This window comes from Macrobrachium nipponense, chromosome 3 (genome assembly GCF_015104395.2).
Source record: "Macrobrachium nipponense isolate FS-2020 chromosome 3, ASM1510439v2, whole genome shotgun sequence".
In the NCBI taxonomy this organism is placed as follows: Eukaryota; Metazoa; Arthropoda; class Malacostraca; order Decapoda; family Palaemonidae; genus Macrobrachium; species Macrobrachium nipponense.
In genome coordinates, this window is record NC_087202.1 from 77,537,599 (window position 1) to 77,561,192 (window position 23,594).

The following is a 23,594-nucleotide window of genomic DNA, read 5'->3' on the forward strand; positions in this document are numbered from 1 at the left end:
TTTTTTTTGGAAAGGTATCCTTGCATCGTGTTACTACGTATACCTGTCAGAGTCAGTGCTGTCAGGGGAGACTGTTTCGTAGCGTGACGTCATGCGCAGAGGGAACGTATTTTCGCTCGCTGATGAGCCGACCTCTCCCAGTATATTTAAAGGACCTTGCTTCTACTCATACAGGTACTACTGAAGGAGCCGAAGCTAACCTCAGGTAATGTTTATTTTGGCATTTCAACAAAGTTAATTCGTTAGTCCTGCTGTCTAAATTATGTTCCGCGATCGTTACGTATGTCTGTTAGAGTATAGGCAGAAATAGAAATAAAAAAAAGTGTCGTTGAAAATAAGTTTGTCAGCTGGTAGCTGATGAAGATAAATCCCTAAAATAGCGAAGGCAAAGGGTAAGTTTTATCATATTGTTACCTGAATTTGGTGAGGTAGAGACTAACCTATGTAGTGTAAATGACCGAACGGCGACATAACGGCCACCTCTCTCGGAACGTGGCCACTTTCTTAAAAAGCGCTTGAATTAGGTATACCATTATTTCGTAATTTAGGAGAAAAACACATAGTTCGAGAGGAACGTAGAGGCCTCGGTGGGCTGCCAGGGTGGGCCACAACTGTTGACTGAAGCTCATGGCAGAGAATTCAAGTACGTACTTTTTCGGGAAGGTACTAGTTGCAATCATGGATCGGCGCCCGCTATGTCGCCGCTCGGTCATTTACCCTAGCTAGGCCTGGCTAAGGTGGCAGCACAATCTAATGATGCAATACCACATTCTGTAACAACATCCTGTTTATAAAATGTATACTACCTATTAATGTCATTTTCAATACTACTAGTGGTTTCCAAGTAGGTAATGCTAACTTTACCGTGTACCTATCACTAGGCTATACTTAGTAGCCTATGCTTTAGGCTAATTATATGATATAACTGAAGTTAAAAGTAGTAAAAGAATGTCAGACGACCTAGCCTAGTACTTAAGTCTACAGTACGACGTAGTTTAGCCTGTTATCTGTTGTAATAATCTTTAAAAAGTGATTTCTCAGGTAATTTTTGATTTTATACTAAAGCATAGCCTAGTGCTCCACTGGTATAGAAAATTATAGTAGCTAGCTATAGCCTAGTTATGTGCGCACTTACTAGGCTTTCCTAAACTGTTGAAAGCCAGTTGGGTTTTACTGGTAGTTTTCACTATATGTGATTCTAACTGAAATGAGTGAAAAAAGATACTATACATGCAGCAATGTAAACTGGGAATCCTACAGAAACGCCCACAGGTGCTGCGCTTAGTTTTGTGCTCTTTGGGAATGAATGTACAGACAAACAAAAAAGACAGTAAATTTCTCAAAGTAGCCTGTGTCTGTAAATTTTCATATGATCTCACCTGTACTGTATTAGGTATATACACCCTTTTCTGTATTGTTCAGTCAAAATATTTTATTGATGATTTCTCCATGCAGAACTCTTGATGAATTAACATGTAATCTTCCTAACCTAGCCCCACTTTCAGTGCCAGCCCCTTCCTCAAGTAATCATACCTTAGACGAGGTATAGCCTGTCAGTGAGTTATCCCACTTTGGTATAGATATAGTTGTTGGTAATAGGTTAATCAAGCATTTATGTTAGAAATGAATATCATTTTTATTGTAGTGTCTTACCGAACAATTATAGAGCCGTGATTTCCACGAGCGGCAGGATACTAAATTCAAATTTAGCGCGTCGGCGTCGCCAACACTGGTGGTGATGACGTCATCTCCCTCCACTCGCGGGAGAACCAGGTACAACTGCCCAGGTGAATACAATTCTTTTCCTGCCGGCGTCCAGTGAACATCGGTGGTCGGTGCGGTTGGATGACTTTGCTTCGCTTTTTTCTTGTGGATTTGATCTTCGGAATTGGTGAAGTACTCTTTTTTGGCGTTGTTGTTTTATTTTGCTTTTTATTTAGGCGTTGCATGTCGGATTCTAGTCCGTCGGGAGTTAGGTTTTGCATCTCAGGATGTAAAACTAGATTATCCAAGTTAGAGTATGATTCTCACACTAAATGTGTTAAGTGTAGGGGACAGGTTTGTTCAGCAGATCGAACATGTAACGAGTGGTAGTGATTGGACTGATTCTCAATGGAAGTTTTCTTAGTTCATACTCGGAGAAATTAGCTAAAGACAGAATTAGAAAAGCAGCGCTTAGGGAAAGTAGACTTAGCTCTGCTTCGTCTTGCGATGCATCTGTTCCTTCTGTTTCTCCTCAAATTGTTATGTCTCCTTTAACTACACCTCCTATTCCTCCTACTAATCCCACTTCTCCGGCTTCACGTGTAGTTTCTTCCGACACCATTGCCAGTCTGGAATCGAGGTTAGATCAGAAATTTTCGGTACTAGCGAATTCGGTTTTGCAACTTGGTAATTCAGTTAAGACGTTTTTGGAGAGAGCGGCTTCAGGTAAGAGTGTAGTTGAGGGTTGTCTGTCTGTCCTGACACGTCTCCTAGACAAAGTCCAAGTCCAAGGGAGTCGATCGGGATTTGCCCACAGACAGGCGCCTCTCTTGTTGAGCCTGTTGTGCCTCAACAGGGCTCGGTTAAGCGTTGGAAAGGTGTTGCGGTCAGACGCCTTTCGAATGATTCGAGCGATTCGTCTCCGTCGCGCGCGCTCTTGGCGAGATTCGCAGTTTCGCGTCCCTTAAAGAGGCATTCAGGCGCCGATTCTTCGCCTCCTCCAGTCAAGCGGTATAAGGAGCCTGAGAGTAGGGTTGCGCCTCGGCCGTTAGCGGCTCGTTCGTCGCCTCAATCTGTGCCTTTTTCGGCTCCATCTACTAGTAGAGATTTGTGGTTTTAGCGCTGTAGCTAGCAGTTCTAAGGGGTGTTTCTTTAGCGCTTTTTCGTCTGTTACGCCTGATGCGCCTGTTTCGCCTCCCGAATTTTGGCGGCTCCGAGCGAGGCGCAAGTAGTTTTTCCGCCTCCTGCTGAACATTTAGGCTCTTCCAAGCCTACGTTAACTGTTTTTGATTCGTCTCTGGCGCCTTTGCGCAAGCAGTTAGAGATGTTCAACTGGATGAATGAGTCCAAGGGTGGTTCGAAACCTTCAGATCCGGTTGTAGTTCCGTCTACTTCTTCGGCGGTATCGGAGAATGAAGAAGAAGTAGAGGAGGAGGATTCACATCACCTCTCGTGTTATTCACGTCTCCTTAGATTTCTTCTGCTATCTTATCCAGATTATTTTGAGGAAAGCGGCTCCGCGCTCCCCAACTTCGACTTTTTTTGATGAGGAGGAAAACTTCAGACCCTCTCCTCCCAAAACTTGTTCTATCTAAAGCGGTTAGACATTCGTTGAAAGAGACGGAGAAATGGATGTCTAGAAAAGAGACTTAGGGAAGGCTCTTTTGCCGCTTACCCTCCCTCTAAGTTGCTTCGTAAGAGGTATAGGTTTTATGTAACTGGGGAAGCTCCTTCTCTGGGAGTTTCTGCCTCCTCCCAGGGAGACTTCTCCAGTTTAATCGACTCCTCTAGAAGATCTGCTTTCGCCGCAGCGAAAGTTTTCTTTACAGCGCCTGAGTTGGACCACGTTGTAAAGAATCAATTTAAACTTTTGGAAGTCTTTAGCTTCCTTGATTGGACTATTGGCGCTTTAGCGGCCAAGATCGAAGACTGTCCTTCTCTTTCTCAGGAGTTAGCGGAGGATTGGATTGGTGTTCTGTCCTGTGCGGACAAATCCATTAGGGATGGATGTGATGAGTTAGCTTCGCTCATCGCCTTTGGTACCCTTAAGAAAAGGCAACTTGGTGCTCCTTTGCTTCTAAAAGGGTTACGTCCCAACAGAAGTCTGCTCTCTTGTTTGCTCCTTTTGTGAAAGATAACCTCTTTCCAGACGATGTAGTGTTGTCAATTTCGTCTGCGCTAGATAAGAAATCTACTTCGGATTTACTGGCACAGTCTACTAAGAGACCTAAAGCTCCTGTGGAGACTGTTCCTTCGGTTTCTCCTCTGGCCCAAGCGCCTTTTCGAGGGAGAAAACCCAAGCGCTTCTTTCGGCCGAAGTCGAATTTGCGACCTCAGTCTAAGGCCTCAGCCAAGGTTAACAAACCTTCCAAATGAAAGCTCGGTTCTTCATGCACCAGTGGGAGCCAGGCTGGCTCTGTTTTTGGGAGGAATGGGGAAAAACAGAGGAGCAGAAGCCTGGGTAGTGCAAGTACTCAAGTTCGGCTATCGTATTCCTCTCGTTTCACCTCCCTCGCTCTCACCTGTGCCAATTCCATTCCAGGCATACTCTCCGGGCTCAGACAAATTTCTGGCGCTAGCCGCAGAAGTGGAAGCGCTTGTTCTCAAAGAAAAGCGATAGAAACAGATAGAAGGGGATTTTCCTCCAGGCTTTTACAATCGCCTTTTTGTAGTTCCCAAGTCATCAGGGGCTGGAGGCCGGTTTTGGATGTGAGCGCCCTGAACTTGCATGTCCAGAAAACAAAATTTCATATGGAGACCACTCGGTCGTTCTGGAGTCCATCAGACAGGGGATTGGATGGTCTCTCTGGACATGCAAGACGCTTATTTTCACATTCCGATACATCGCGAATCTCGGAAGTACCTGAGGTTCATGTTCGAAGGCAAGGTGTTTCAGTTTCGGGCGCTTTGCTTCGGACTAGCGACCGCTCCTCAAGTTTTCACCAGGGTTCTATCCCCGATAGGAAGCTGGCTGCACATATTAGGAGTAAGAATCTCCCTCTATCTGGACGATTGGCTTCTCCGGTCGGAATCAGAGAGTCTGTGCATGAAGGACCTTGGAACAACTCTGGATCTTGCCAGAAAGTTAGCGGAAATTCTGGTCAACAAACAGAAGTCCCAGTTGGTTCCATCTCAGAGCATCCTTTATTTGGGGATGATTCTGAATGCTCAAGTTTTTTTTCGGGCTTTTCTGTCCCCCGAAGAGGGGGTTCAGGCTGTCTGAGACAGTTCAGGTGTTCTTGGACAAAAAGGTAAGTTCTGCCAATCAGTGGATGAGGCTCCTGGGCAAATTGACGTCAGTGGAGAAATTTGTGACGTTGGGAAGACTGCACATGAGACCTCTGCAGTTTTTCCTGAGAGCCTCTTGGTGCAGGAAGACACAACCAGACTCGATTACCTTTCCTGTCACAGATCAAATAAAAGAGGACCTAAGGTGGTGGCTCTCTCGAGCAAGGTTGGAAGAAGGGTTAGATTTACGACCCATCCTCCCGAACCTACAGTTCTTTTCCGACGCATCGGACACAGGTTGGGGAGCCCTACTGGGAAATCAACGAACTTCAGGAGCTTGGTCGGAGAAGGAGAAGAAGTTCCACATAAATGTAAAGGAACTGTTAGCAATTTTCCTGGGGCTCAGACAGTTTTGGAGCTTAGTAGAAGGTCGAGTAGTGGCAGTGCATTCCGACAACTCACGCTCTCTCGTACGTGCGGAAACAGGGGGGGACTCAGTCTTTCTCTCTATACGAAGTAGCCAAGGATCTCCTCCTGTGGTCAAACGAAGCGAAGGTTCAGCTAGTCCCGAGATTCGTTCCGGGAAAGATGAACGTCCTGGCGGACGAGTTAAGTCGTCAACAGCAAGTGTTACCTCTGGAGTGGACTTTGGACAACAAGATTTGTCAGAAACTTTGGCACCTTTGGGGACGACCGTCAATAGACCTGTTCGCGACATCAAGGAACAACCGTCTTCCTCTCTTTTGTTCTCCAGTCCCAGATCCTCTAGCTTGGTCGGTGGACGCAATGCTGTTGGATTGGTCGGGTCTGGAAGCTTATGCATTCCCTCCGTTCGGTCTAATAAGAGGAGGTGCTGAACAAGTTCATGTCGCACAGCAATGTAACACTAACGTTAATCGCTCCCTTTTGGCCCAGGAAAGAGTGGTTCCCGGACCTTCTCCAGTTGTTAGTAGACTTCCCCAGACTTCTTCCTCCAGAGAAGTGGCTGCTCAAACAACCTCACTTCAAGAGGTTCCACCAAAACTTGTCCGCTCTAGCTCTGACAGGGTTCAGACTGTCCGGAATCTTGTCAGAGCGAAAGGATTTTCAAGAAGAGCTGCAGAAGCTATCGCTCGTTGTAGGAGAGAGTCTTCTAACAAACTCTATCAAGGGAAGTGGAGAATCTTCAGAGAGTGGTGTAGAAGTGCTAAAGTCTCTACTTCTGCGACCTCTTTAACAGAAATAGCAGATTTTCTTCTATTTTCTTAGGAACTCTAAGAAACTGGCTCCTTCGACGATCAGAGGATATAGAGCCATGCTCTCTTCGGTTTTTCGACATCGAGGTTTGGATATTTCCTCCAATTCAGATCTGTCCGGACCTCATTAGGTCTTTCGAAACCACTAAGCTCCCGCAAGATACAGTGGCTTGGAACTTAGATGTGGTGCTTAAGTTCCTCATGGGGCCACCGTTTGCGCCTTTGAAGTCTGCTTCACTCAGGAACTTGACTAAGAAGGCACTTTTTCTTATTGCACTAGCTTCTGCTAAGCGTGTCAGCGAATTGCACGCTATAGACAAAAGAGTCTGTTTCTCTCAAGGCAATGCTGTATTTTCGGTATCTTTGACCTTTCTAGCCAAAAATGAGAAGCCTTCTAATCCTTGGCCGAGGAGTTTTGTGGTAAGGAACTTATCTGATTTAGTTGGACATGAGGAGAAGAAAGGCTCTTATGTCCAGTCAGGGCTATTAAGCAGTATCTGTTTGCCACTAAGGGTATTAGAGGACAATCTTCTAAGCTCTGGACCTCGGTTCAAAATCCCTCTCGTCCTCTTTCTAAGAATGCTATATCGTTCTTTATTAGAGAGCTTATCAGGGAAGCTCACTCGCAGTCCGAGAACGACAATCTTCCCGTTCTGAGAGGTTAAAGCTCATGAGGTTAGAGCAGTGGCAACTTCTTTAGCATTCAGAAAGAATTTATCTTTAGCTTCGATTCTTCAGAGCACGTTCTGGAGATCGAATTCGGTTTTGCGAGTCATTATCTCAAAGAGATAGAAACGGTTTTCGAGAATTGTAAAACGTTAGGTCCGGTGGCGGTTTCTGGCATGGTGTTGGGAGAAACGGCACAGGGGTCGTCACCTCTATGCTAACTTTTCACCTTGAATAGGTTGTCGAGTTCAAGGGAAGCTGGGGGTACTGAGTACCTGGGATACTCACCAGTCTGTTAGGTCAGATTTTACAATGGTTGGGTATATATGTTTTTAAATCTGGTGTGGGTGACAAATGTTTTGTATGATTGAATTTCTGGTCTTAGCCCAGGCAAGGCAATCTTTGTTGTTACTATCCTCCGTCAGTCAGCCTTGACTCGCTTGAACTACGGAAGGATTCCACTCCTGTAGAGGCTAACTTTGGTCAAATTCCAATTCCTCTACAATAGTAAGAAGAGCACCGACCAGAGGCAGTAACAGTCTGCTGTAGCTCTCTTACAAGGTAAGGTACAACAGACACCTTGAGTGTTTACTGGTATTTGCAATAAATGTAACCATTTAAAAATACTAGTGGTCCACTGAATCCCACCTTCCCATAAATGTGTAATCAGCTCTATAATTGTTCGGTAAGACACTACAATAAAAATGAAATTTCATTATTAAAATGAAGTTTTATTGTATACTTACCGAACAATTATGATTATACCCACCCTCCTCCCCTTAGGTGGACGGACGGGCAGAAAGAATTGGATTCACCTGGGCAGTTGTACCTGGTTCTCCCGCGAGTGGAGGGAGATGACGTCATCACCACCAGTGTTGGCGACGCCGACGCGCTAAATTTGAATTTAGTAGCCGCCGCCGTGGAAATACACGGCTCTATAATTGTAAGTATACAATAAAACTTCATTTTAATAATGAAAATTTCATATTTGTAAAAATAATAAAAAAATAATCAAAGTAACAAATTTTACCAGATTTAGAATAAATGCACAGTTGTTGGTGTTGTAAACAAATAGGAACTCACTTCGTGACAATGGGTAGGTTACATTGTTTCTCAGCTTTGGTTGTGCAGAGGTAGTAAAGGGTAACTGCAACTCATAACTAAATGAAAGTGTCATGACCCTGCTAGTTAACACAAGAATGAAAAGTATACATATTCATGTTAAAAAGAGATTATGAAATGAAACAAATAAGCAAGCTCACTCATGCACAACTTTGCAGTGATGTCATCAGTTGTGCCTAATGGTATGGACAGGAAGAAAAACTTCTATAGATGAGAGGAGCAGTCACTGAAAATGGCATGGCTATATAAACAAAAGAATGATAAAAACATAAATGATCCTGTCTCTTATCAGAAATGCATGAGTATTTAGACTTTAAATATAACTATCATAAACTGTACAGTAGTACCTCGAGATACGAAATTAATCCGTTCCGAGGCGCCTTTCATATCATGAGGTTTTCGTATCTTGGACCACATTTTACATGTAAAATGGCTAATCCGTTCCAAGCCCTCCAAAAACACCCCTGTAAATTTCATAAAAAAGCTAAATTGACCTATAAACAATGAAATACTACAACAATTTGGGACCATTCAATACGTAACTTAATAATAAAAGCAAAAACCTGTAAATAAAGTGTATAATTAGTGTACAAGTAATATTATTACTGTAACGTAAAATGTGGAAGCTTACCTTTTGAGTGAGGCTATCTTCGAAAGTGGCGGCAGAGGAGGAGGAGGACAAACGGCAGATACGTACACTTAACTTTATGAAACACATAAAAAAATGTCAGAAAAACAAACTAAACTTTACAAAACACATTAACAAAACTGTAACACTTAACTTTACAAAAAACTTAAAATAAAATTTATTTAGTCTTTTTTTGATTTTTACATTTCTTTTTACTTTTTTATACTTTACGTAATTTCAATTTCTTCACCACCGAATGGATGCCAGTCCGTTTACGGAATTTTTTTGTTTTTCGAACCACCCATGAGAAGCCTTGAACTCTGGGGTTGCCGTTGAGGTCCCCTCTCTCCGCCGTCGTCTTCGGCTTGGGCAATCAAATAGCCGAAATAGCACTGGCCTTCTGGCAGATTGCTGTCTCAGTTATCGTATCGCCATCGATTTCTTTGTCCTCGATCCATACAAGAAGCAGCCTTTCCATTTCATTATGCACATGGCTCCTCTTGTTGGACCAAAATAGTCACGCCCTTGAAGGTGTAGCTGCTTGATGGCTTCCTTCTGCTTAAGGATGGTGCCTATCGTCGACGGATTTCGGCCGTATTCCTTAGCAATCACACTCTGCAAGCCAGCTTCATACTTTTTTATTGTCTCCATCTTTGTCTCCATAGAAAGTATTCTCTTCTTTCTGTGAACTTCAGCAACTTTCTTGGGACCCATGACTATATGTACTGTACGTAATTAAGTTACGTTTGTAGTACGTATACTAATTAGGTTCTCACAACACGATAAAGTAGCACAAGAAATCACTAACGAATTTACGATACTAAACGTTGGACCGAACGAATGCCGCATGCGTACGATAAAGCTTCGGGTGCGAAGTGGCCGAGCGAAGGCACACCACCACGTAAGATGCATGATGGGAGGGATGCTGTCCAATAGGAGAGAAGGATCTCATGGCTTGGCTAGCATCAGGAACCAATGGGAGAGCAGGAGGATGGTGGCGAGTCTACTAGAACTAAGATGGCTGCGCGAGTTTCAAAATTGTTATCGGGCGAATCTCAGACTTTCAGAAACCTTTCGTATCTTGAAAAACTTTTCGTATGTAGAGCAGTAAAATTTTTCGTGTCAGCTTTCATATCTCGAGTTTTTCGTAAGTTGAGCCTTTCGTATCTCGAGGTTACCACTGTATGTAGAAAGTAACTGAAAATATGATGTAACGACTAACATACAATATATATTTACTAAATACAGTGCTAAAGGTGATTAGTGATTCTTGGCTTTCTTGTTTATGATAAGTTTTTACTGTAACATCATTCTGAAACTGTGAAGAATGCCTTCTCTTATTTTTTTTTATAATTCTGATGATTTGATAGACATTTCCCCTTTGTCCCTCCCCACATCTGATGACAAAGGGAAAAATGAACTCAGCAGAACTTCATCAAATAACAAATGTTGAAATAATTGCTTTAAATGCACTGAACTTATCTAGGGACAAAGTCACTGCTTTTACTCTCTCCTCTCTAGTGCTGATGGAAATGTAACTCGCAAAATACACTGCAACTTACTCATTTATAGTGTGGGTTGTGTTCTATCCTGATTATCATACTCAGTCTACAACATTTACAGGATGTAACTTTTTCTTCTTAACAGAAATGATGAAATAATTGCTTTAAATGTGCTGAACTGTATTTGGCCTAGCCTAGCTTAGAGCATCATATCCTATCTGGGGACAAGGCAAGCACTTGTACTCTCTCCTCTTCAGTGCTTATGGAAAATACATTGGCAACTTACTCATTTATAGTATGTGAGTTGTGTCATATCCTAATTTTCTTACTCAGTCTACAACATTTACAGGATGGAACTTTTTCTTCTTAAAGGATATTTGTCAGTATAATCACTTATTTTCTAGACTATAATTGCCAAGTTATCTTATTAAATTGGGTATTACATTATTGCGCAAATATAAAGTAAATTGGAAGGGTTTTTTAAACTAATTTCTCTTGTTTTTATCTTTGAAGTATATATAAAAAAGAAAAATGCTTTTCACCATGGCCTATGTAGAGACAAAAATCAGCTGGTATGTGGTTCAAGATTCATTTGTTCGTATGGGAATACAAATCATGGCCTTTTATGTAGGAGTATTCCTCAGCACAGCTGGAAGTGATTGTTGGAAATTGATTACAAGTTAGTTGACTGGTTAACGCCTTGGTAATGCCACACATCCTTTGATGAACAATGATGGTGTACAAAAGGACTGTCAGTGTACATCTTTTGGTAATCCTTATTTCACGTCATATTTGAATGAATTTTGAGCTAAGATATTCAAATGGCTTGAATGGGCCATAAATGACAATGTGGAAATCTTTATGTCAACACTTTGACATAAGCAGGGTACTATCTGGCTATACCTGAGATTTCATGAAGGAAGGTGCTACAGCTCCCATTCCCAGTACCTTTCAGGTAATACATATTGGTCCATAAATTTACTTGGAACGTTACTGTCTTTATTTCTTGTCTTTTATGATATAATTGTAATTTGTTCCTGCATGATATACAAACCCTTGGTCCTTTACATTGGAAATTACTTTTGGTGAAGCTGGAAAACAGTATAACATTTGCTCCCTATCACATCCTCACGCCCTCTGCTTGTAAGGGCGTGATAGCATATCTTTTATGATTATTTTTGGGTGTTGCTCTTTGCCGCATGCACTGTCAGAGAGTTTGCACAAATGGTAGAGCTGACAATACCCAGCTCCTGGTGTAGGATTAGTAACCTGCTCACCAAGTGCATTACTTGTCCATGTACTATGTACAAGCACTCTGAGCCTTCTCCAGATAATAGGAGGACTCAAACCCACTTGGTGTGTGGTAAGTGTGGTTTGTCACCCATACTTATGAGGGCCATTGTTATCCTGCACTTCATTTGTGTATGCTCTCCAGACTGAGTTTACATGCAAAGTGTGTGGGCAAACCTGCTTGCCTGATGTGTGCCTTGCCCATTACTGTGCAAGAGCATTCCTAGCGTTCTCATGTTTTCCCAAACAAGAAAAATCCTTAACCTACCCTCTTGGTGTGTGGGGAGTGCAGTTGCTGTTCGCACATGTTATCGTGAAAGTGTGTATGGTTGTTCAAACACTAGCCTCTCATTTTGTGAATTTGGAGTTCCTTGGATTGTGCACATAAAGATGGGGTTCTTTGTGCAATAGGCCTCAGCTTATGGTGCTTACAGGTGCTAGGAAGATAAGTTTGTATGTAGTTGTGATGCATCCTAGTCTGTTAGTTGTTACCCACACACCTGAAGTAGCTTTTACACAATAATGCTCTATCAGGAATCCTGTGGCTTCTACTAGTTAAGTTTTTATTGGACATTTTGAGTTTCACAGAATGGATGATTTGGCTGGAACTGCTCCATCAGCAGATTATTTGCTGCTAGGTGTATTCAGCTGATGCTGGTGGTACTGATCATTCTACCACTAGTGGGAAGTGGGCTCACTTAGCCTGCTTAACCTGAAGTTTGCAGTGTTGAGTCGCTACTACCCTTATGTTTCATGATGTGTGAATGCTGAACTTTGCATGTACAAGTGGGGTGTTTACAGTTTTATTTTGTATGGTACCTATGAGAGATGTTCCAGTTCATTCAAGCCTTGGCATACTTATGAGCTAGCGTACATTAACATTTTCCAGCATTGAATTAATTTTCTACTGATGATGAAGGCTATGGAATGTTAACTGTGATTTTGAGAGCTTAAAAGTTAACCAAAAAATGGTGCAATGCAAATGTTTGTGGGTTGGTGAGCTGTGATTTTGAGTGGTAATGACAATTGCAATTAGTTTTTATTGGTATTGAGCATGTTAGGTCCAGTCTTTCGCATCCACATTCCAAGAGAGAGAAAATTGAGCTCCTACTTTAGGGAACCTGTTTCATTTGAGAGGTTTTCCTCTTTTCAGAACCCCTGCAGCAGAGTTGGAAGAGATTCTTTTGGCTCTTTGTGAAAGTAATGATTTTGGGGAAGTAGCCTCTGCCCCTTTGTTGAAGCTTTTCACCAATGGGGCTTTAGTGTTCACTTGGAACATGTGACAGTTGTTCCAACTTGTTCCAACTACAGAGGTTGTAGCTTGTTTGTCAGGCTTTGGATCAGGTTAACAGTCTGACATGCAAATCAAAGGGTTCCTTGCCTTTCAAAAAGCAGTTCCCTATTACCATAGGTTTTTCCAAAGAATCTTCAATGATGGCTCCTTTGATAATAACAAACAGACTAGCCTAGACTATATAATTGTCTTGCTAAGGAGGAAGAAAGAAGCCATGGGTAGTGTGGAAATTGTCAGTGTTTTCCTATCTTATCATTCTCCTCTTTGTTATCAAGTGCTTCCTTGTCCTGATCCTCATCACCTTCATCTTTCCTTTTGAGAAGGAGAATAAGTCTTGGAGGACTTCAAATGAGTGGCTTTCCTAGGCTGTGGAAGGGAGTGGTGTTAAGCCACCCATGGGTGACCAATACAGTGTAAGTATGGCTGGTAGGGGTCTTACTGAGTACATTTGGTACCCTATCGTGGCCTCTTAGCTGTTCTACCTATGTTCACTTAAAAAACACACCTGGTTTACCCTCATTCAATGCATTCACAGTTCCCAGACTGTAGGCACACATTCAGGGAGTTTGCTGAATAGGTCTCTGTCAATACTCACTGGTACCATGAATACAGTTGACCCCTGCCTATTCACAGCTTCATCTATTCGTGGAATTTTTCTTAAAGAAATATTCACTAATTACTGTATTTTCCTATTATTTTTGGGACTAAATACATTTATCATAATAAAACTATTAAAATAGGCAGGTATAAGCATTTTTAGAGGTGGATTTTGGGTTTTTAACTGTCAAAGTAGGCAGTTATAAATAAGCATTTTTAGAGGGGTGTCAAGTTCGCAGATTTTAGGTATTCGCTAGGGGTTGTGGTCCCTATCACCTGTGAAACCCCTGGGGGTGGGGAGATGGGGGGGAGTGGTCAATTGTATCTGCTTGCATACTATCATGCTGCTTGCCACTGGTTGTGGGGTTGCATCCACATGACAGTGTAAATGCCCATTCATCTGTAAGTGTAAATGCCCATTCATCTGTACCCTTTATAGGTAAGTTGACTACAGCTCAGGACTACTTTCTGGGTACAGGTCTTTCATAGCATGGGTGTGTCTGCCAGTACTGGCTGTACTAATTACTTGCCATGGGTGAGCTTAATAGGAGCTGATTTAGGACCCCAGAGGTAAACCATTTTGTCTGTAGTGGAGCTATCGGCCAATTCAAATGGGCTATCTACTAATTCAAAGCTCTTTGCTTTTAGACATGCTGTGTTACCTAGTGATGTCCTCAGAGGTGCAGTTACTTTAGAACAAGAGATTGCTCAGTCACATTTTATTACAACCTAGGTATTGTAATAAGCTGAGAAAGGTCAAGCCTTGTCACCAAGCAGCTGACAAAGCACCTGGGTGGTTGTCTGTCAACCAGTTTTGGTGGGTTTCCTTGGCCACTTGTCATATTTGAGAAGCTTGCCCTGAATGTTTGTTCCTACATAAATAAAAACTATTGCCTTTTATATAGAAGTGTACTCAGTGCAAGCTAGAGGAATAGATGACAAGGTCATTAACTGCTGTTATGGAGGGTGAGTGGGGGCATACCTTTCACTCACCATCCATCACTAGCCACATTTTTGTTGGCTGTTGGAAGAGTGAACATCTCTCTTTGGTTTCTCTTTTCTGTTTGCGCTGTTGATGAGTGCTTGTGGCTCTTGCCTGGTAGGCCTACCAGGGGAAATGACTGGTCATAGGGACTTGGACTGATGTGTTATCCTCCCTCCTGTGAGATTATCCTTTTTGTACTTCTGGGACTCTGATAGACTCAGAGGGTCCCAGCCTATCAAAACCCTTGCAGGCAGAGTAGGGAGATCATTTTTGAGAGATCAAGCTCATTTGTGAGTGGAAGTGATATGGAGGAGGAGACTCTGGAGCCCTTCTGAACCTGATCTTTGTCGTTCAGATTGCTGTAGTCACAGTTAGCTCATGGTGTTTAAGAGTTGGTGGACAGTCTGACTGATGTTCCAGAAATTTCCCTACAATCTAGCAGATCAAGCAAGTTACTTCTCCATGGTTGATGCATTAGAGGAAATTGTATGCCGGAAGATATTAAGATTATTCCCCAGCAGTAAGATTGATGGGTCTGTGGAAAGACAAAGGACCTCCCCTTTCAGGCAGAATCCTGGTTCGACTTGTGGTTGAGCACACATGTTAACTTGAGCTGTTTCATGTGTGTCTTCTTAGGGTGAGAAGGCAAAGTTTAGGAGGTTTCTGGGGTCAGGAGAAAGGCAAAGATTTTTCTCTAACATAAAAGTTCCAAACCTTTGCGCTAACTTAGTTTTGAGTCTAAGTTTCCACACACAGTTGTCTCTTTTTTCGGAACAGTCCATTTCTGGAATCTAGATACTTTTTCCAAAGGGTAGGGTAGGAGGACCAGTGGAGAAGAGATGTACCAACATCCAGGAGTCTCTTGTCCTCTGTGTGGTCTCAATCAAGCCTATATGAGGATTAAGGGTTGGGGACAGGGGCTATCTTTTGGGCTATCTTTCAGGGGCAGCTGTGCTTTGCGAGGGGAAGAAGAAAGGAGAGAAACAAGACTGGCAGTCTCTCTCTCACACTAACACATTTTGTGGGATGCCTGTCATAGTACCAGTTCTTTCTGTGTCCTTTGAGGTGGCTACAGTATACTTTCAGGGATGGATCCCTCCTCCCACCATCTCGTACTCTGATACTGTTTCCTTCATACCTTCTAATTTTCCCAAGAGCTCTAGCCCTATTGAAAACTTGCAGAATTTATTTATGCTTAGAGGAGGTACCAAAAAGGAAATTGTTATGATGAAAATTGTATTATTAAAAAAAGCATTATTAAAAAAGATCCAGTTTAATAACTCACTTTTACAATAGAGTATTTTTATATGTATGAATAGGTCTTCTATAGATCCTTTAACTGAAGACTGCTTATCTCACCTCATATTTTTTGTTGTATGTTTAGTAGCCTCCAAGCACTGTGATTATCATATTGATTATGAGTTACAAATATTCTAACTTCAGTTGATTATTGAATCAACGTGAGAGTCAAAAGATGTTAGATAGGAGTTAGATTGACGGTCTGCTGTGTGTTTGGTGAGGTTTAACTGTCTGTTAAGTGGTTTTGCCTCTATATGGGTACCATACTGAAACCAGTAGTATGACATGGTATGTATTAAACATAGGTGTAATCAGATTGGGAATTTCTCCTTACATAGCTGAGCATCAAGTATAAAAGGTTCTCATGAGAAAAAAAAGTAAACAGCCATGATTTATAACAGAAGGTAATGAAATTAAGTACAATAATGATTCTTAATGGAAAACTTAGATAAAGATGTAAAAAAATTGATAAAACTCAATTACAGGAGCAGTACCGTAGTTTTCTCCTAATGCTCCTTCATCTTGAGTTACAGAGGGCTACCATAAGTTATCTAGAAACAAAAAAAATTAAATACTACACCTAATTAGAGGTCCTTTGTAGGGGAGTGGTGCCATCAGTGCGCCTCTGCACTTTGGGCATTACTTACGGTTCTTTGCAGCGTTCCTTTGACCCCAAGCTGAGGCGCCTTTCATTCCTTTTACTGTACTACCTCCATTGATGTTCTGTTTCTTCCATTTCACTATCCACACTCTCCTAAGAATTGCAACTGTGAGTTTTCCCTATCAGCACCAAATGACCTCGTAGTTCCTAATGCATGGCCTTTAGCCTAAATTTTATATTCCGCCCATACAGTTAAGGGTCATGCAAACAGCAGGTGGTCACATTCTAGTACATTCAAAAGGTTTGTAGTTATTTTGATTTAATAATTTGAGTGCAAGGTCTTGATGATCTGTGACAAAGCATGTTGTAAATTCATTCACTGTGCCGGACTGTAACCATTGTAATATATATGAATAATATAATGTAAGGGGGACATTTTTGTTGAAATTAAATCATGGGGAAAGGTGGACGTGTTCTATAATACAACAAATCCATTGTGACATGATAGTGAATTAAGTACCAGAGAACCTGAAGGTTAACACCCACTGGAAAAGCGAGTGCTGGCAGGATTATATACAATACAGGCAGTCCCTGGGTTACATCAGATTTGGATTAAGTTGTTCCAGACTTAAGACGCTTACCTCATGACGCTGTTAACCTGCATTACGATACTGTAACCCAGACTTACAGCGCTGTTGCTGTTAATTCCCATTATAATTATGATGATTTGGGTTAAGGCGATTTTTGGCTTACAGCGCCCTACTGGGAACAGAACCCTTGCTGTAACCCGGAGACTGCCTGTGCGTGTGTGTGCGTTTGTTTACAGAAAGAACATGGTTCACTCAGTGTGTCTGCAAGGTTGCTCAGTTGTATGACAGGCATCCCCCTACATGTATCAGTTTGAGAGGGAGACTACCAACCACCTTAGTGTTTATTTCCATTCTCCTTGCCCCTACTTCCCTTCCTAGCTGGGATTGGATAGGGGGGATGGGGTTGGGCGTTCAAAAGGGCTCGGAAGACTTGTTGCCCTTTCTAGAGGAAGAATTATGGGTTCCTTGTCTCACTTTCCTGGGGCCTCCTCAGGACACAGAAATCATGGCTGCCCCCAAAGGCTAACCCACAGATGCCCTTGTCCCAGATCATCAACACCCTGTGCTTATATGATTAAATTAAAAACTACGGACATTTTGTATGTACTATAGTGTAACCACCTGCTGTTTGCATGAGCCTCAACTGTATGGATTGAACATAAAATTTAGCCTAAAGGCCAAGCACTAGGAACTATGAGGTCATTTGGTGCTGAAAGGAAAAAACTTGCAGTTGCACTGAGAAACAATTGTTAGGAGAGTGTGGAAATTAAGATGGAAGAAAAAGAATGAATTGAGATACAGTAAATGGAATGAATGGTGCTGTAGCTTGGGACCAGAGGAATGCTGCAAAGAATCTTCAGTATGCCCAAAGTGTAGAGGATCCCTAATTATAATTGGGTGTAGTTTTTAATTTTTTTTTCTTTTTAGTTCCCAGATTCCCAGAATACTTATGGTAGCCCTCTGTAACTCGAGATTAAGGAGCGTTAGGAGAAAACTACATTACTGCTCGTGTAATGAATTTGTGAATTTTTGTTATATCTTTATCCAAGTTTTCTATTAAGAATCACTATTCTATCACATGTAATATATGTTGGATGGTTTGTTCATTTATATGCTCATAGCATCAATCAAGGTTGTTAGGTCTCAAGGTGTTCTTCTTCTTCTTCCCAGCTTGTTCCCATTTTTTATACGGAGTCGCCATTTCAGATGAGCCGTTTCCATCTATTTCTATCCTGCGCTTCTGCCTCATCAATTCCCTTCTCATGTAAGTCTCCTCTCACACAGTCCTTCCATCTCTTTCTTGGTCTCCCTCTTCTTCTTCTTCCTTGAACTTCCATCCCCATAGTATGTCTCCCAGCATGGTCCTCATCTCTCCTCAACAGGTGTCCATACCATCTTCAGCCTCCCCTCCTGCCTTTCTTTGATACACCACCTTAGTCGACCCCCTTATGTAGTCATTCTGATCCTATCCTCTCTTGTCACCCCAGACATCCACCTATGCATTCTCATTTCTGTCACATCCATCTTCTTCTGCTCTGTTTTTCTCATGCTTGCTGTTTCTGTACTATACACATTGCTCACCGGTCCTTTGTGAAATTTTCCTTTTAACCTAAGCGGTACTCTTTTGTCACAGAACTCCAGAGGCCGCTCTTCAGTTGTTCCAGCCTGCCTGTACCCGATGTTTTACTTCTTCTTCCATACTTCCTCCAGCGTTTAACAAACAATCCCAAATACTTAAACTTATCAACTCTCTATATTTGCTCTCCACCAAGCTGAATACTTTCTCTATCATCCCCCTCAGTGGTGGTACACATATATTATGTCTTAGTTCTACTTATTCTCATTCCTCTGTCCTCCGCTACTTGTCTCCATCTTTCCAATTTCACTTCCAGATCTTCCCTGCTCTCTGCACACAGAACAATATCATCCGCATACAATATGTTCCATGGTACTGTCTCCCTTTACTTCCTCTATTAATAACATCCATCACTATTGTTTAAAGAAAAAATTTGGCTCAGAAGCAACCCAATCCCTGGTGTAATCCTACTCTCTCCTCAAAACCCTCTGTCTCCCCAACACTGCTCCTCACTCTGGTAAATACATTCTGGTACATCTCTTGTATCAATCGCGCGTACTTCTCTTGCACCATTTTCTCCCTCAGACTCCTCCATACCTTCTGTCCTCGGACTCGGTCATAAGCCTTTTCAAGGTCAATGAATACCATATGTAGGTCCCTTTGTCTTTCCCCGAATTTCTCCATTAGCTGCCTCGGACAAAATATACCATCTGTTGTTCCCTTCCCTTCATAAATACCGTCTGCTCTTTACCTATTTGTACTTCTTCTCCCAGTCTAGCATCTATCATCCTTTCCAGTATCCTCAAAGTGTGGGACATCAATTTAATGGCCCTATAATTACCAAACTCTTGGACATCGCCTTTCCCTTTAAAAATTGGGATCAATATACTCCCACGCCACTCATTTGGCATCTTTTCCTGTTCAAGGATCTTTATCATAAGATTGTACAGTATATCCACTCCTTCATCTCCTAATGCTTTCCATGCCTCCACCAGAATCATGACTGGTCCAGTTGCCTTCCCATTCTTCATCTTTAGTGGATTTAGTACCTCTTGCCTAGAAAACCTCATTACCATGCCAATGTTCACTTGCCCATCCTCTCTTATTAGTCTATTATTTTCTTCATTTAACAACTGTTCGAAATATTCTTTCCATCTCTTCACAATGTCTTCCTCCTTTCTAAGTACTACCCCATCTTGATCTTTTATTTGTTTGATATGTGTAATATCTTGGGTGCTCTTATTTCTAGCCTTTGATAGCTTGATTATCTTCTTTAATCCTTCCTTTGTCCCCAGCTCATTATACACATCATCATACGACTTTGCTTTAGCTTGGGTTACCACCTTTTTCACCACCTTGTTTTTCTCTCTGAACTTATCTCTCTCTTCCACTGACTGTGACTCTTCCCATCTTTTCTTTGCCTCCTTCTTATCTTTTACTATTTTCTCAATGTCTTCATCCCACCACCAACTCTCCTTTTCTTCCCATATGATACCAGATGTCTCTCCTAGCAGCTCCTTTCCTTTAGGTCTCAAGGTGTTGTTACTTATTAAATTCTAATAATATCATATTATAGTTTATTGTTATTTTTAAATTTAATTATTCATACGAAAAACCAATTAACAGCTTTTTCTTATTTTTCAGATATGCTGTTCTTGGTGTTAAGGTAGGTGGGAAGTAGAAATACTGCATGGACGCTGTCAATATTTGAGCATGATGCAGTGTTTGAATTAGAGTAAATTGCCGGTATAGTATACTTTATATTAAATGCGCCCATTGGAAATTTTTGACAAATGAAAAGTAGAAACCGGAGCATTCCAGGATTTTTATGTCATCGAAAAAATGTTGTAATTTGATGATAAAGCCCCATTTGTGTTGTATTGCTCTCAACAGTTTACCCATTGTACTAAACATCCTCAACGCTCTCCACATTCCCTCTTTTAGGCCTGTGTTATGTTTTCTCTAAGTCATTGCATGTCTCATACATTTTTTTTCCTTTTACTCTCGATCTCTTTTATAGCCATTTCACAATAATAACTTGATTCAACACCATATTCAGTGTTCAAACCCACGCTGCTCTTCGCCTTCCTATGCTGTTAAAATCTGACCATACGTCTTCCCAGGTATAATAAATGAAGTTATGCCCTACTGATTCTTAGTTCCCTTGGAAACCTTTACCCTTTACATAGGGATAGTTATTCGACTCGTCCCTTTCTTTGGTATCTTTTCACCATAAAAACATGCCAGCGCCTCATTGGCATGATCGGTTTGGTCTTGGCCTGCCACCTCGGTGGCCGCAAGTTCGATTCTCGGGCATTCCATTGAGGGGTAGAGATGTGTATTTCTGGTGACAGAAGTTCACTCTCGCCGTGGTTCGGAAGTCGCGGAAAGCCGTTGGTTCCGTTGCTGAATAGCCACTGGATAGGCCTTGCATGCAACATATATACGCCCTAAAAACAAACGAAAAAACGAATTACAGTCTGATACAATACTTGGGTTCATCGAACTTCTCTTGCAATAATTATTGTGTATACCTACAATTACGTATGGTGTATGTGTATTAAATTTTGCTTTTTTATTCCAACAAATAATTCATCGAGGTTAAATGTGGTCGTAGAGAATTAATGACCCAGTTGAAAGAGACAAGAGCATGAAGTAAGCGGAGAGGAATATTTTATTGCCTATGAAACACCTGCAGTTTTTCTACTTTAGATAAATCATCTTCTAAGTTCAGTCGATTACGTCATAGCAATCAAAAGTTAGAAAGTCATGATCTTAAATCGAACGAGACATTTTTTTTTTTATTTAGTTTTTATTTTTTTTCTTTAATATAGTTTTTTTTGGGGTGGCAGAAATTGACGCGTGACTTACATTATCTTGCAGCCCACTTCATGAACAGTTTTAGTTTAATAGCGTGTTACTTGAGTTGAAGTTGTTCTTGCAGCCCACTTCCTGAACAGTTTTAGTTTAATAGCGTGTTACTTTAGTTAAAGTTGTAGCCCTCAGGAGAGAGAGAGAGAGAGAGAATTTTAATGAGGTTGTAATGTGAAAATGTGAAAATTATGGATATGTTGTTTATCGACTAAAAATCAATTTACATAGACATTGAGAAGCCGTCCATTTATTCATTGCAAGTTATTTGTAGTATGACAAGTAAAGCAGGAACGTCATTGTTTATCAGAATCTTAGGAAGTGTAGGTCGTGATGTATCTGTGAAAAATGTGCATGGGCAAGCGACCTAATCTTAAAAATCAGCTCTTAGAATTAGACTGCTATTAAATAAAAAAAAAACTACTAAGTGAACAAAAGATCGAATAGTTACTCAATACATTAACTGTAGCGAGTTGTGAATTTTACTAGATGAAAGTACTTTTAAAAATATATTGATGGTGTCTTGAAATATGAGTCGATTTACCTGATGGAGACAGGTCAGTGTTTTTACTTAAGTATTACATAACTAAAGGATTACTTAGATATCTGAGGCAGCCACATTCTAATTATTTATTAATTTACATTCCTTATGTCTGTTGGTGGCCAATATATCCTCAAATTTTGGAGTGTCATGGCTTCTAAACGGTGGACGTTCACTGTCTGTAGTTTGAACTTCTTGAATTCAGATCTTATAGTGCATTCGAGTAGACTCTGTTCTCTTTGCTCATTTATTTATTTAGTTGTTTATTTATTTATTTGTAAATATTGATTTATAGATATATATTTGTTTTTCTTGCTTAATTGGGAGTATTTTATTCTATGGAAACTGGTTGAAACAAGTTTATGGTCTCTTACTTTGAACCATAATAATAATAATAATAATAATAATAATAATAATAATAATAATAATAATAATATAATAATAATAATAATAATAATAATAATAAGAATAATAATAATAATAATAGTATGTAAAGAACACTAAAATCTGGCAAATGTTGGAGACAGAAAAACCGTTCTTGCATTGGTATTTGAATTGTATTTGTAGAAAACAATTTTTTCTCAACATTAATTTCCTTTCCCTACCAGGGAACAGTTATATCTCATCGCACTTGAACTGCTGCGTCTTGGATGAACCCCGTTTTCAGGAAACTTCCACAGCTCTTCATGTACATACACTAGGATGTGTCCACACAGCAGTTAAACATGTTATAACTCACTTCATCAACCGTATTGTATACATATCACAAACTGTTTGAAAAGCAAAACAACAATCGGTGGAGGACAGTCTTTGGCACAGCGGGTAATTGTCTGATATACAATTATCTTGGGTTAGTAGTAACTAAGTAGTACAGATTGTATCACTACAAAAGCTTCAAATTTAATTGTCTTAACTGACTATAATTAATATAAATACTTATATTAATTATTTAAAAATGTGGAATGAGAAACTTAAAGTTACTAGAGTATGTATTTACATTTACAATTATTATATAGAGGCCTTCTAGTTATGTTTAAGGTACATATCTACAGATGTCCATGATTATGCATACAATACTTATTTACAAGATGATTTTGAATTTTCGTACTTCGTTGCATTTGTTCATTGTTATACAATAATTTTGTACATATGAACTTAAAAGTTTTGTCAGATACACAAGAGTCATTGAAACATTAAGGAATTTGAATACATCCGTTTAACCCCCAAATGCATAAGGAGGTTTGCAAACATAGTCTCGCAAACAGGTATCTAAGCAGCATTTATCAACTCCACTGCAGACAAGATCACTGTTGCAACGTTGTGGTGCTGTAAGCAGCCTGAAATTAGAACACATTGGACGAGCTGGTGGACACCAGCCATGTTTGGCTAGTACACCGAGACCATGGGATTGTTCAGGAGTCTGACAGCAGTAATACTGACCTGTAGGAGACGTGCACCAGAAGCGACAAGGCCTGGCTGCTATTCCTGGTCTGACTCCTGCTAATGGACGGAGACTACCCGCATGGCCAATACCACCTACAGTTGGAGTAAGGCCAGTGGGGATGGGAGGAATGCCGCCTGCTACAGGAGTAACACCACTAACTGGAGTGATGCCACCAGCTACTTGGGTAATACCACCTGTAGCAGGAGCAAAACCATCTGCACCAGGGCCAACTCCACCTAGAGAATGGGGCCTTGCACCAGAGACAAAATCATCTAAAGCAATTGGTCCTCCACCTGCTAGGTGTGGCACACCTCCATGGCCAGTGGCTACTGGTGTAATGATACCAGTGGGGGAAGCATTACCCACTGAAGGCCTATGACCACCAGCAGTCTGGTGGGTGCCTCCAGCAGTAGGATTGACG

The 23,594-nt window shown here is 41.1% G+C and overlaps 2 protein-coding genes across 6 annotated transcripts in view; one reads left to right on the forward strand and one right to left on the reverse strand.

Moving 5' to 3' along the window:
* The first annotated feature begins 266 nt into the window (after nucleotides 1–266).
* The window catches only part of LOC135221829 (elastin-like), a 241,857-nt gene continuing 218,529 nt past the window's right edge, over nucleotides 267–23,594 (forward strand). For all 4 annotated transcript variants that reach the window (XR_010316098.1, XR_010316095.1, XR_010316099.1 and 1 more), the window contains exons 1-2: nucleotides 267–392; nucleotides 19,962–19,983. The gene's annotated coding sequence lies outside the window, so the exon portion shown is untranslated. The remainder of the gene's footprint in view (nucleotides 393–19,961; nucleotides 19,984–23,594) is intronic.
* Nucleotides 22,265–23,594, reverse strand: part of LOC135221823 (elastin-like) — a 2,257-nt gene continuing 927 nt past the window's right edge. For both annotated transcript variants that reach the window (XM_064259723.1, XM_064259722.1), the window contains exon 2: nucleotides 22,265–23,594. This exon is cut by the window's right edge and continues 389 nt beyond it. In XM_064259723.1, coding sequence (XP_064115793.1) covers nucleotides 22,946–23,594 — 649 coding nt within the window. In that variant the 3' untranslated portion in view covers nucleotides 22,265–22,945.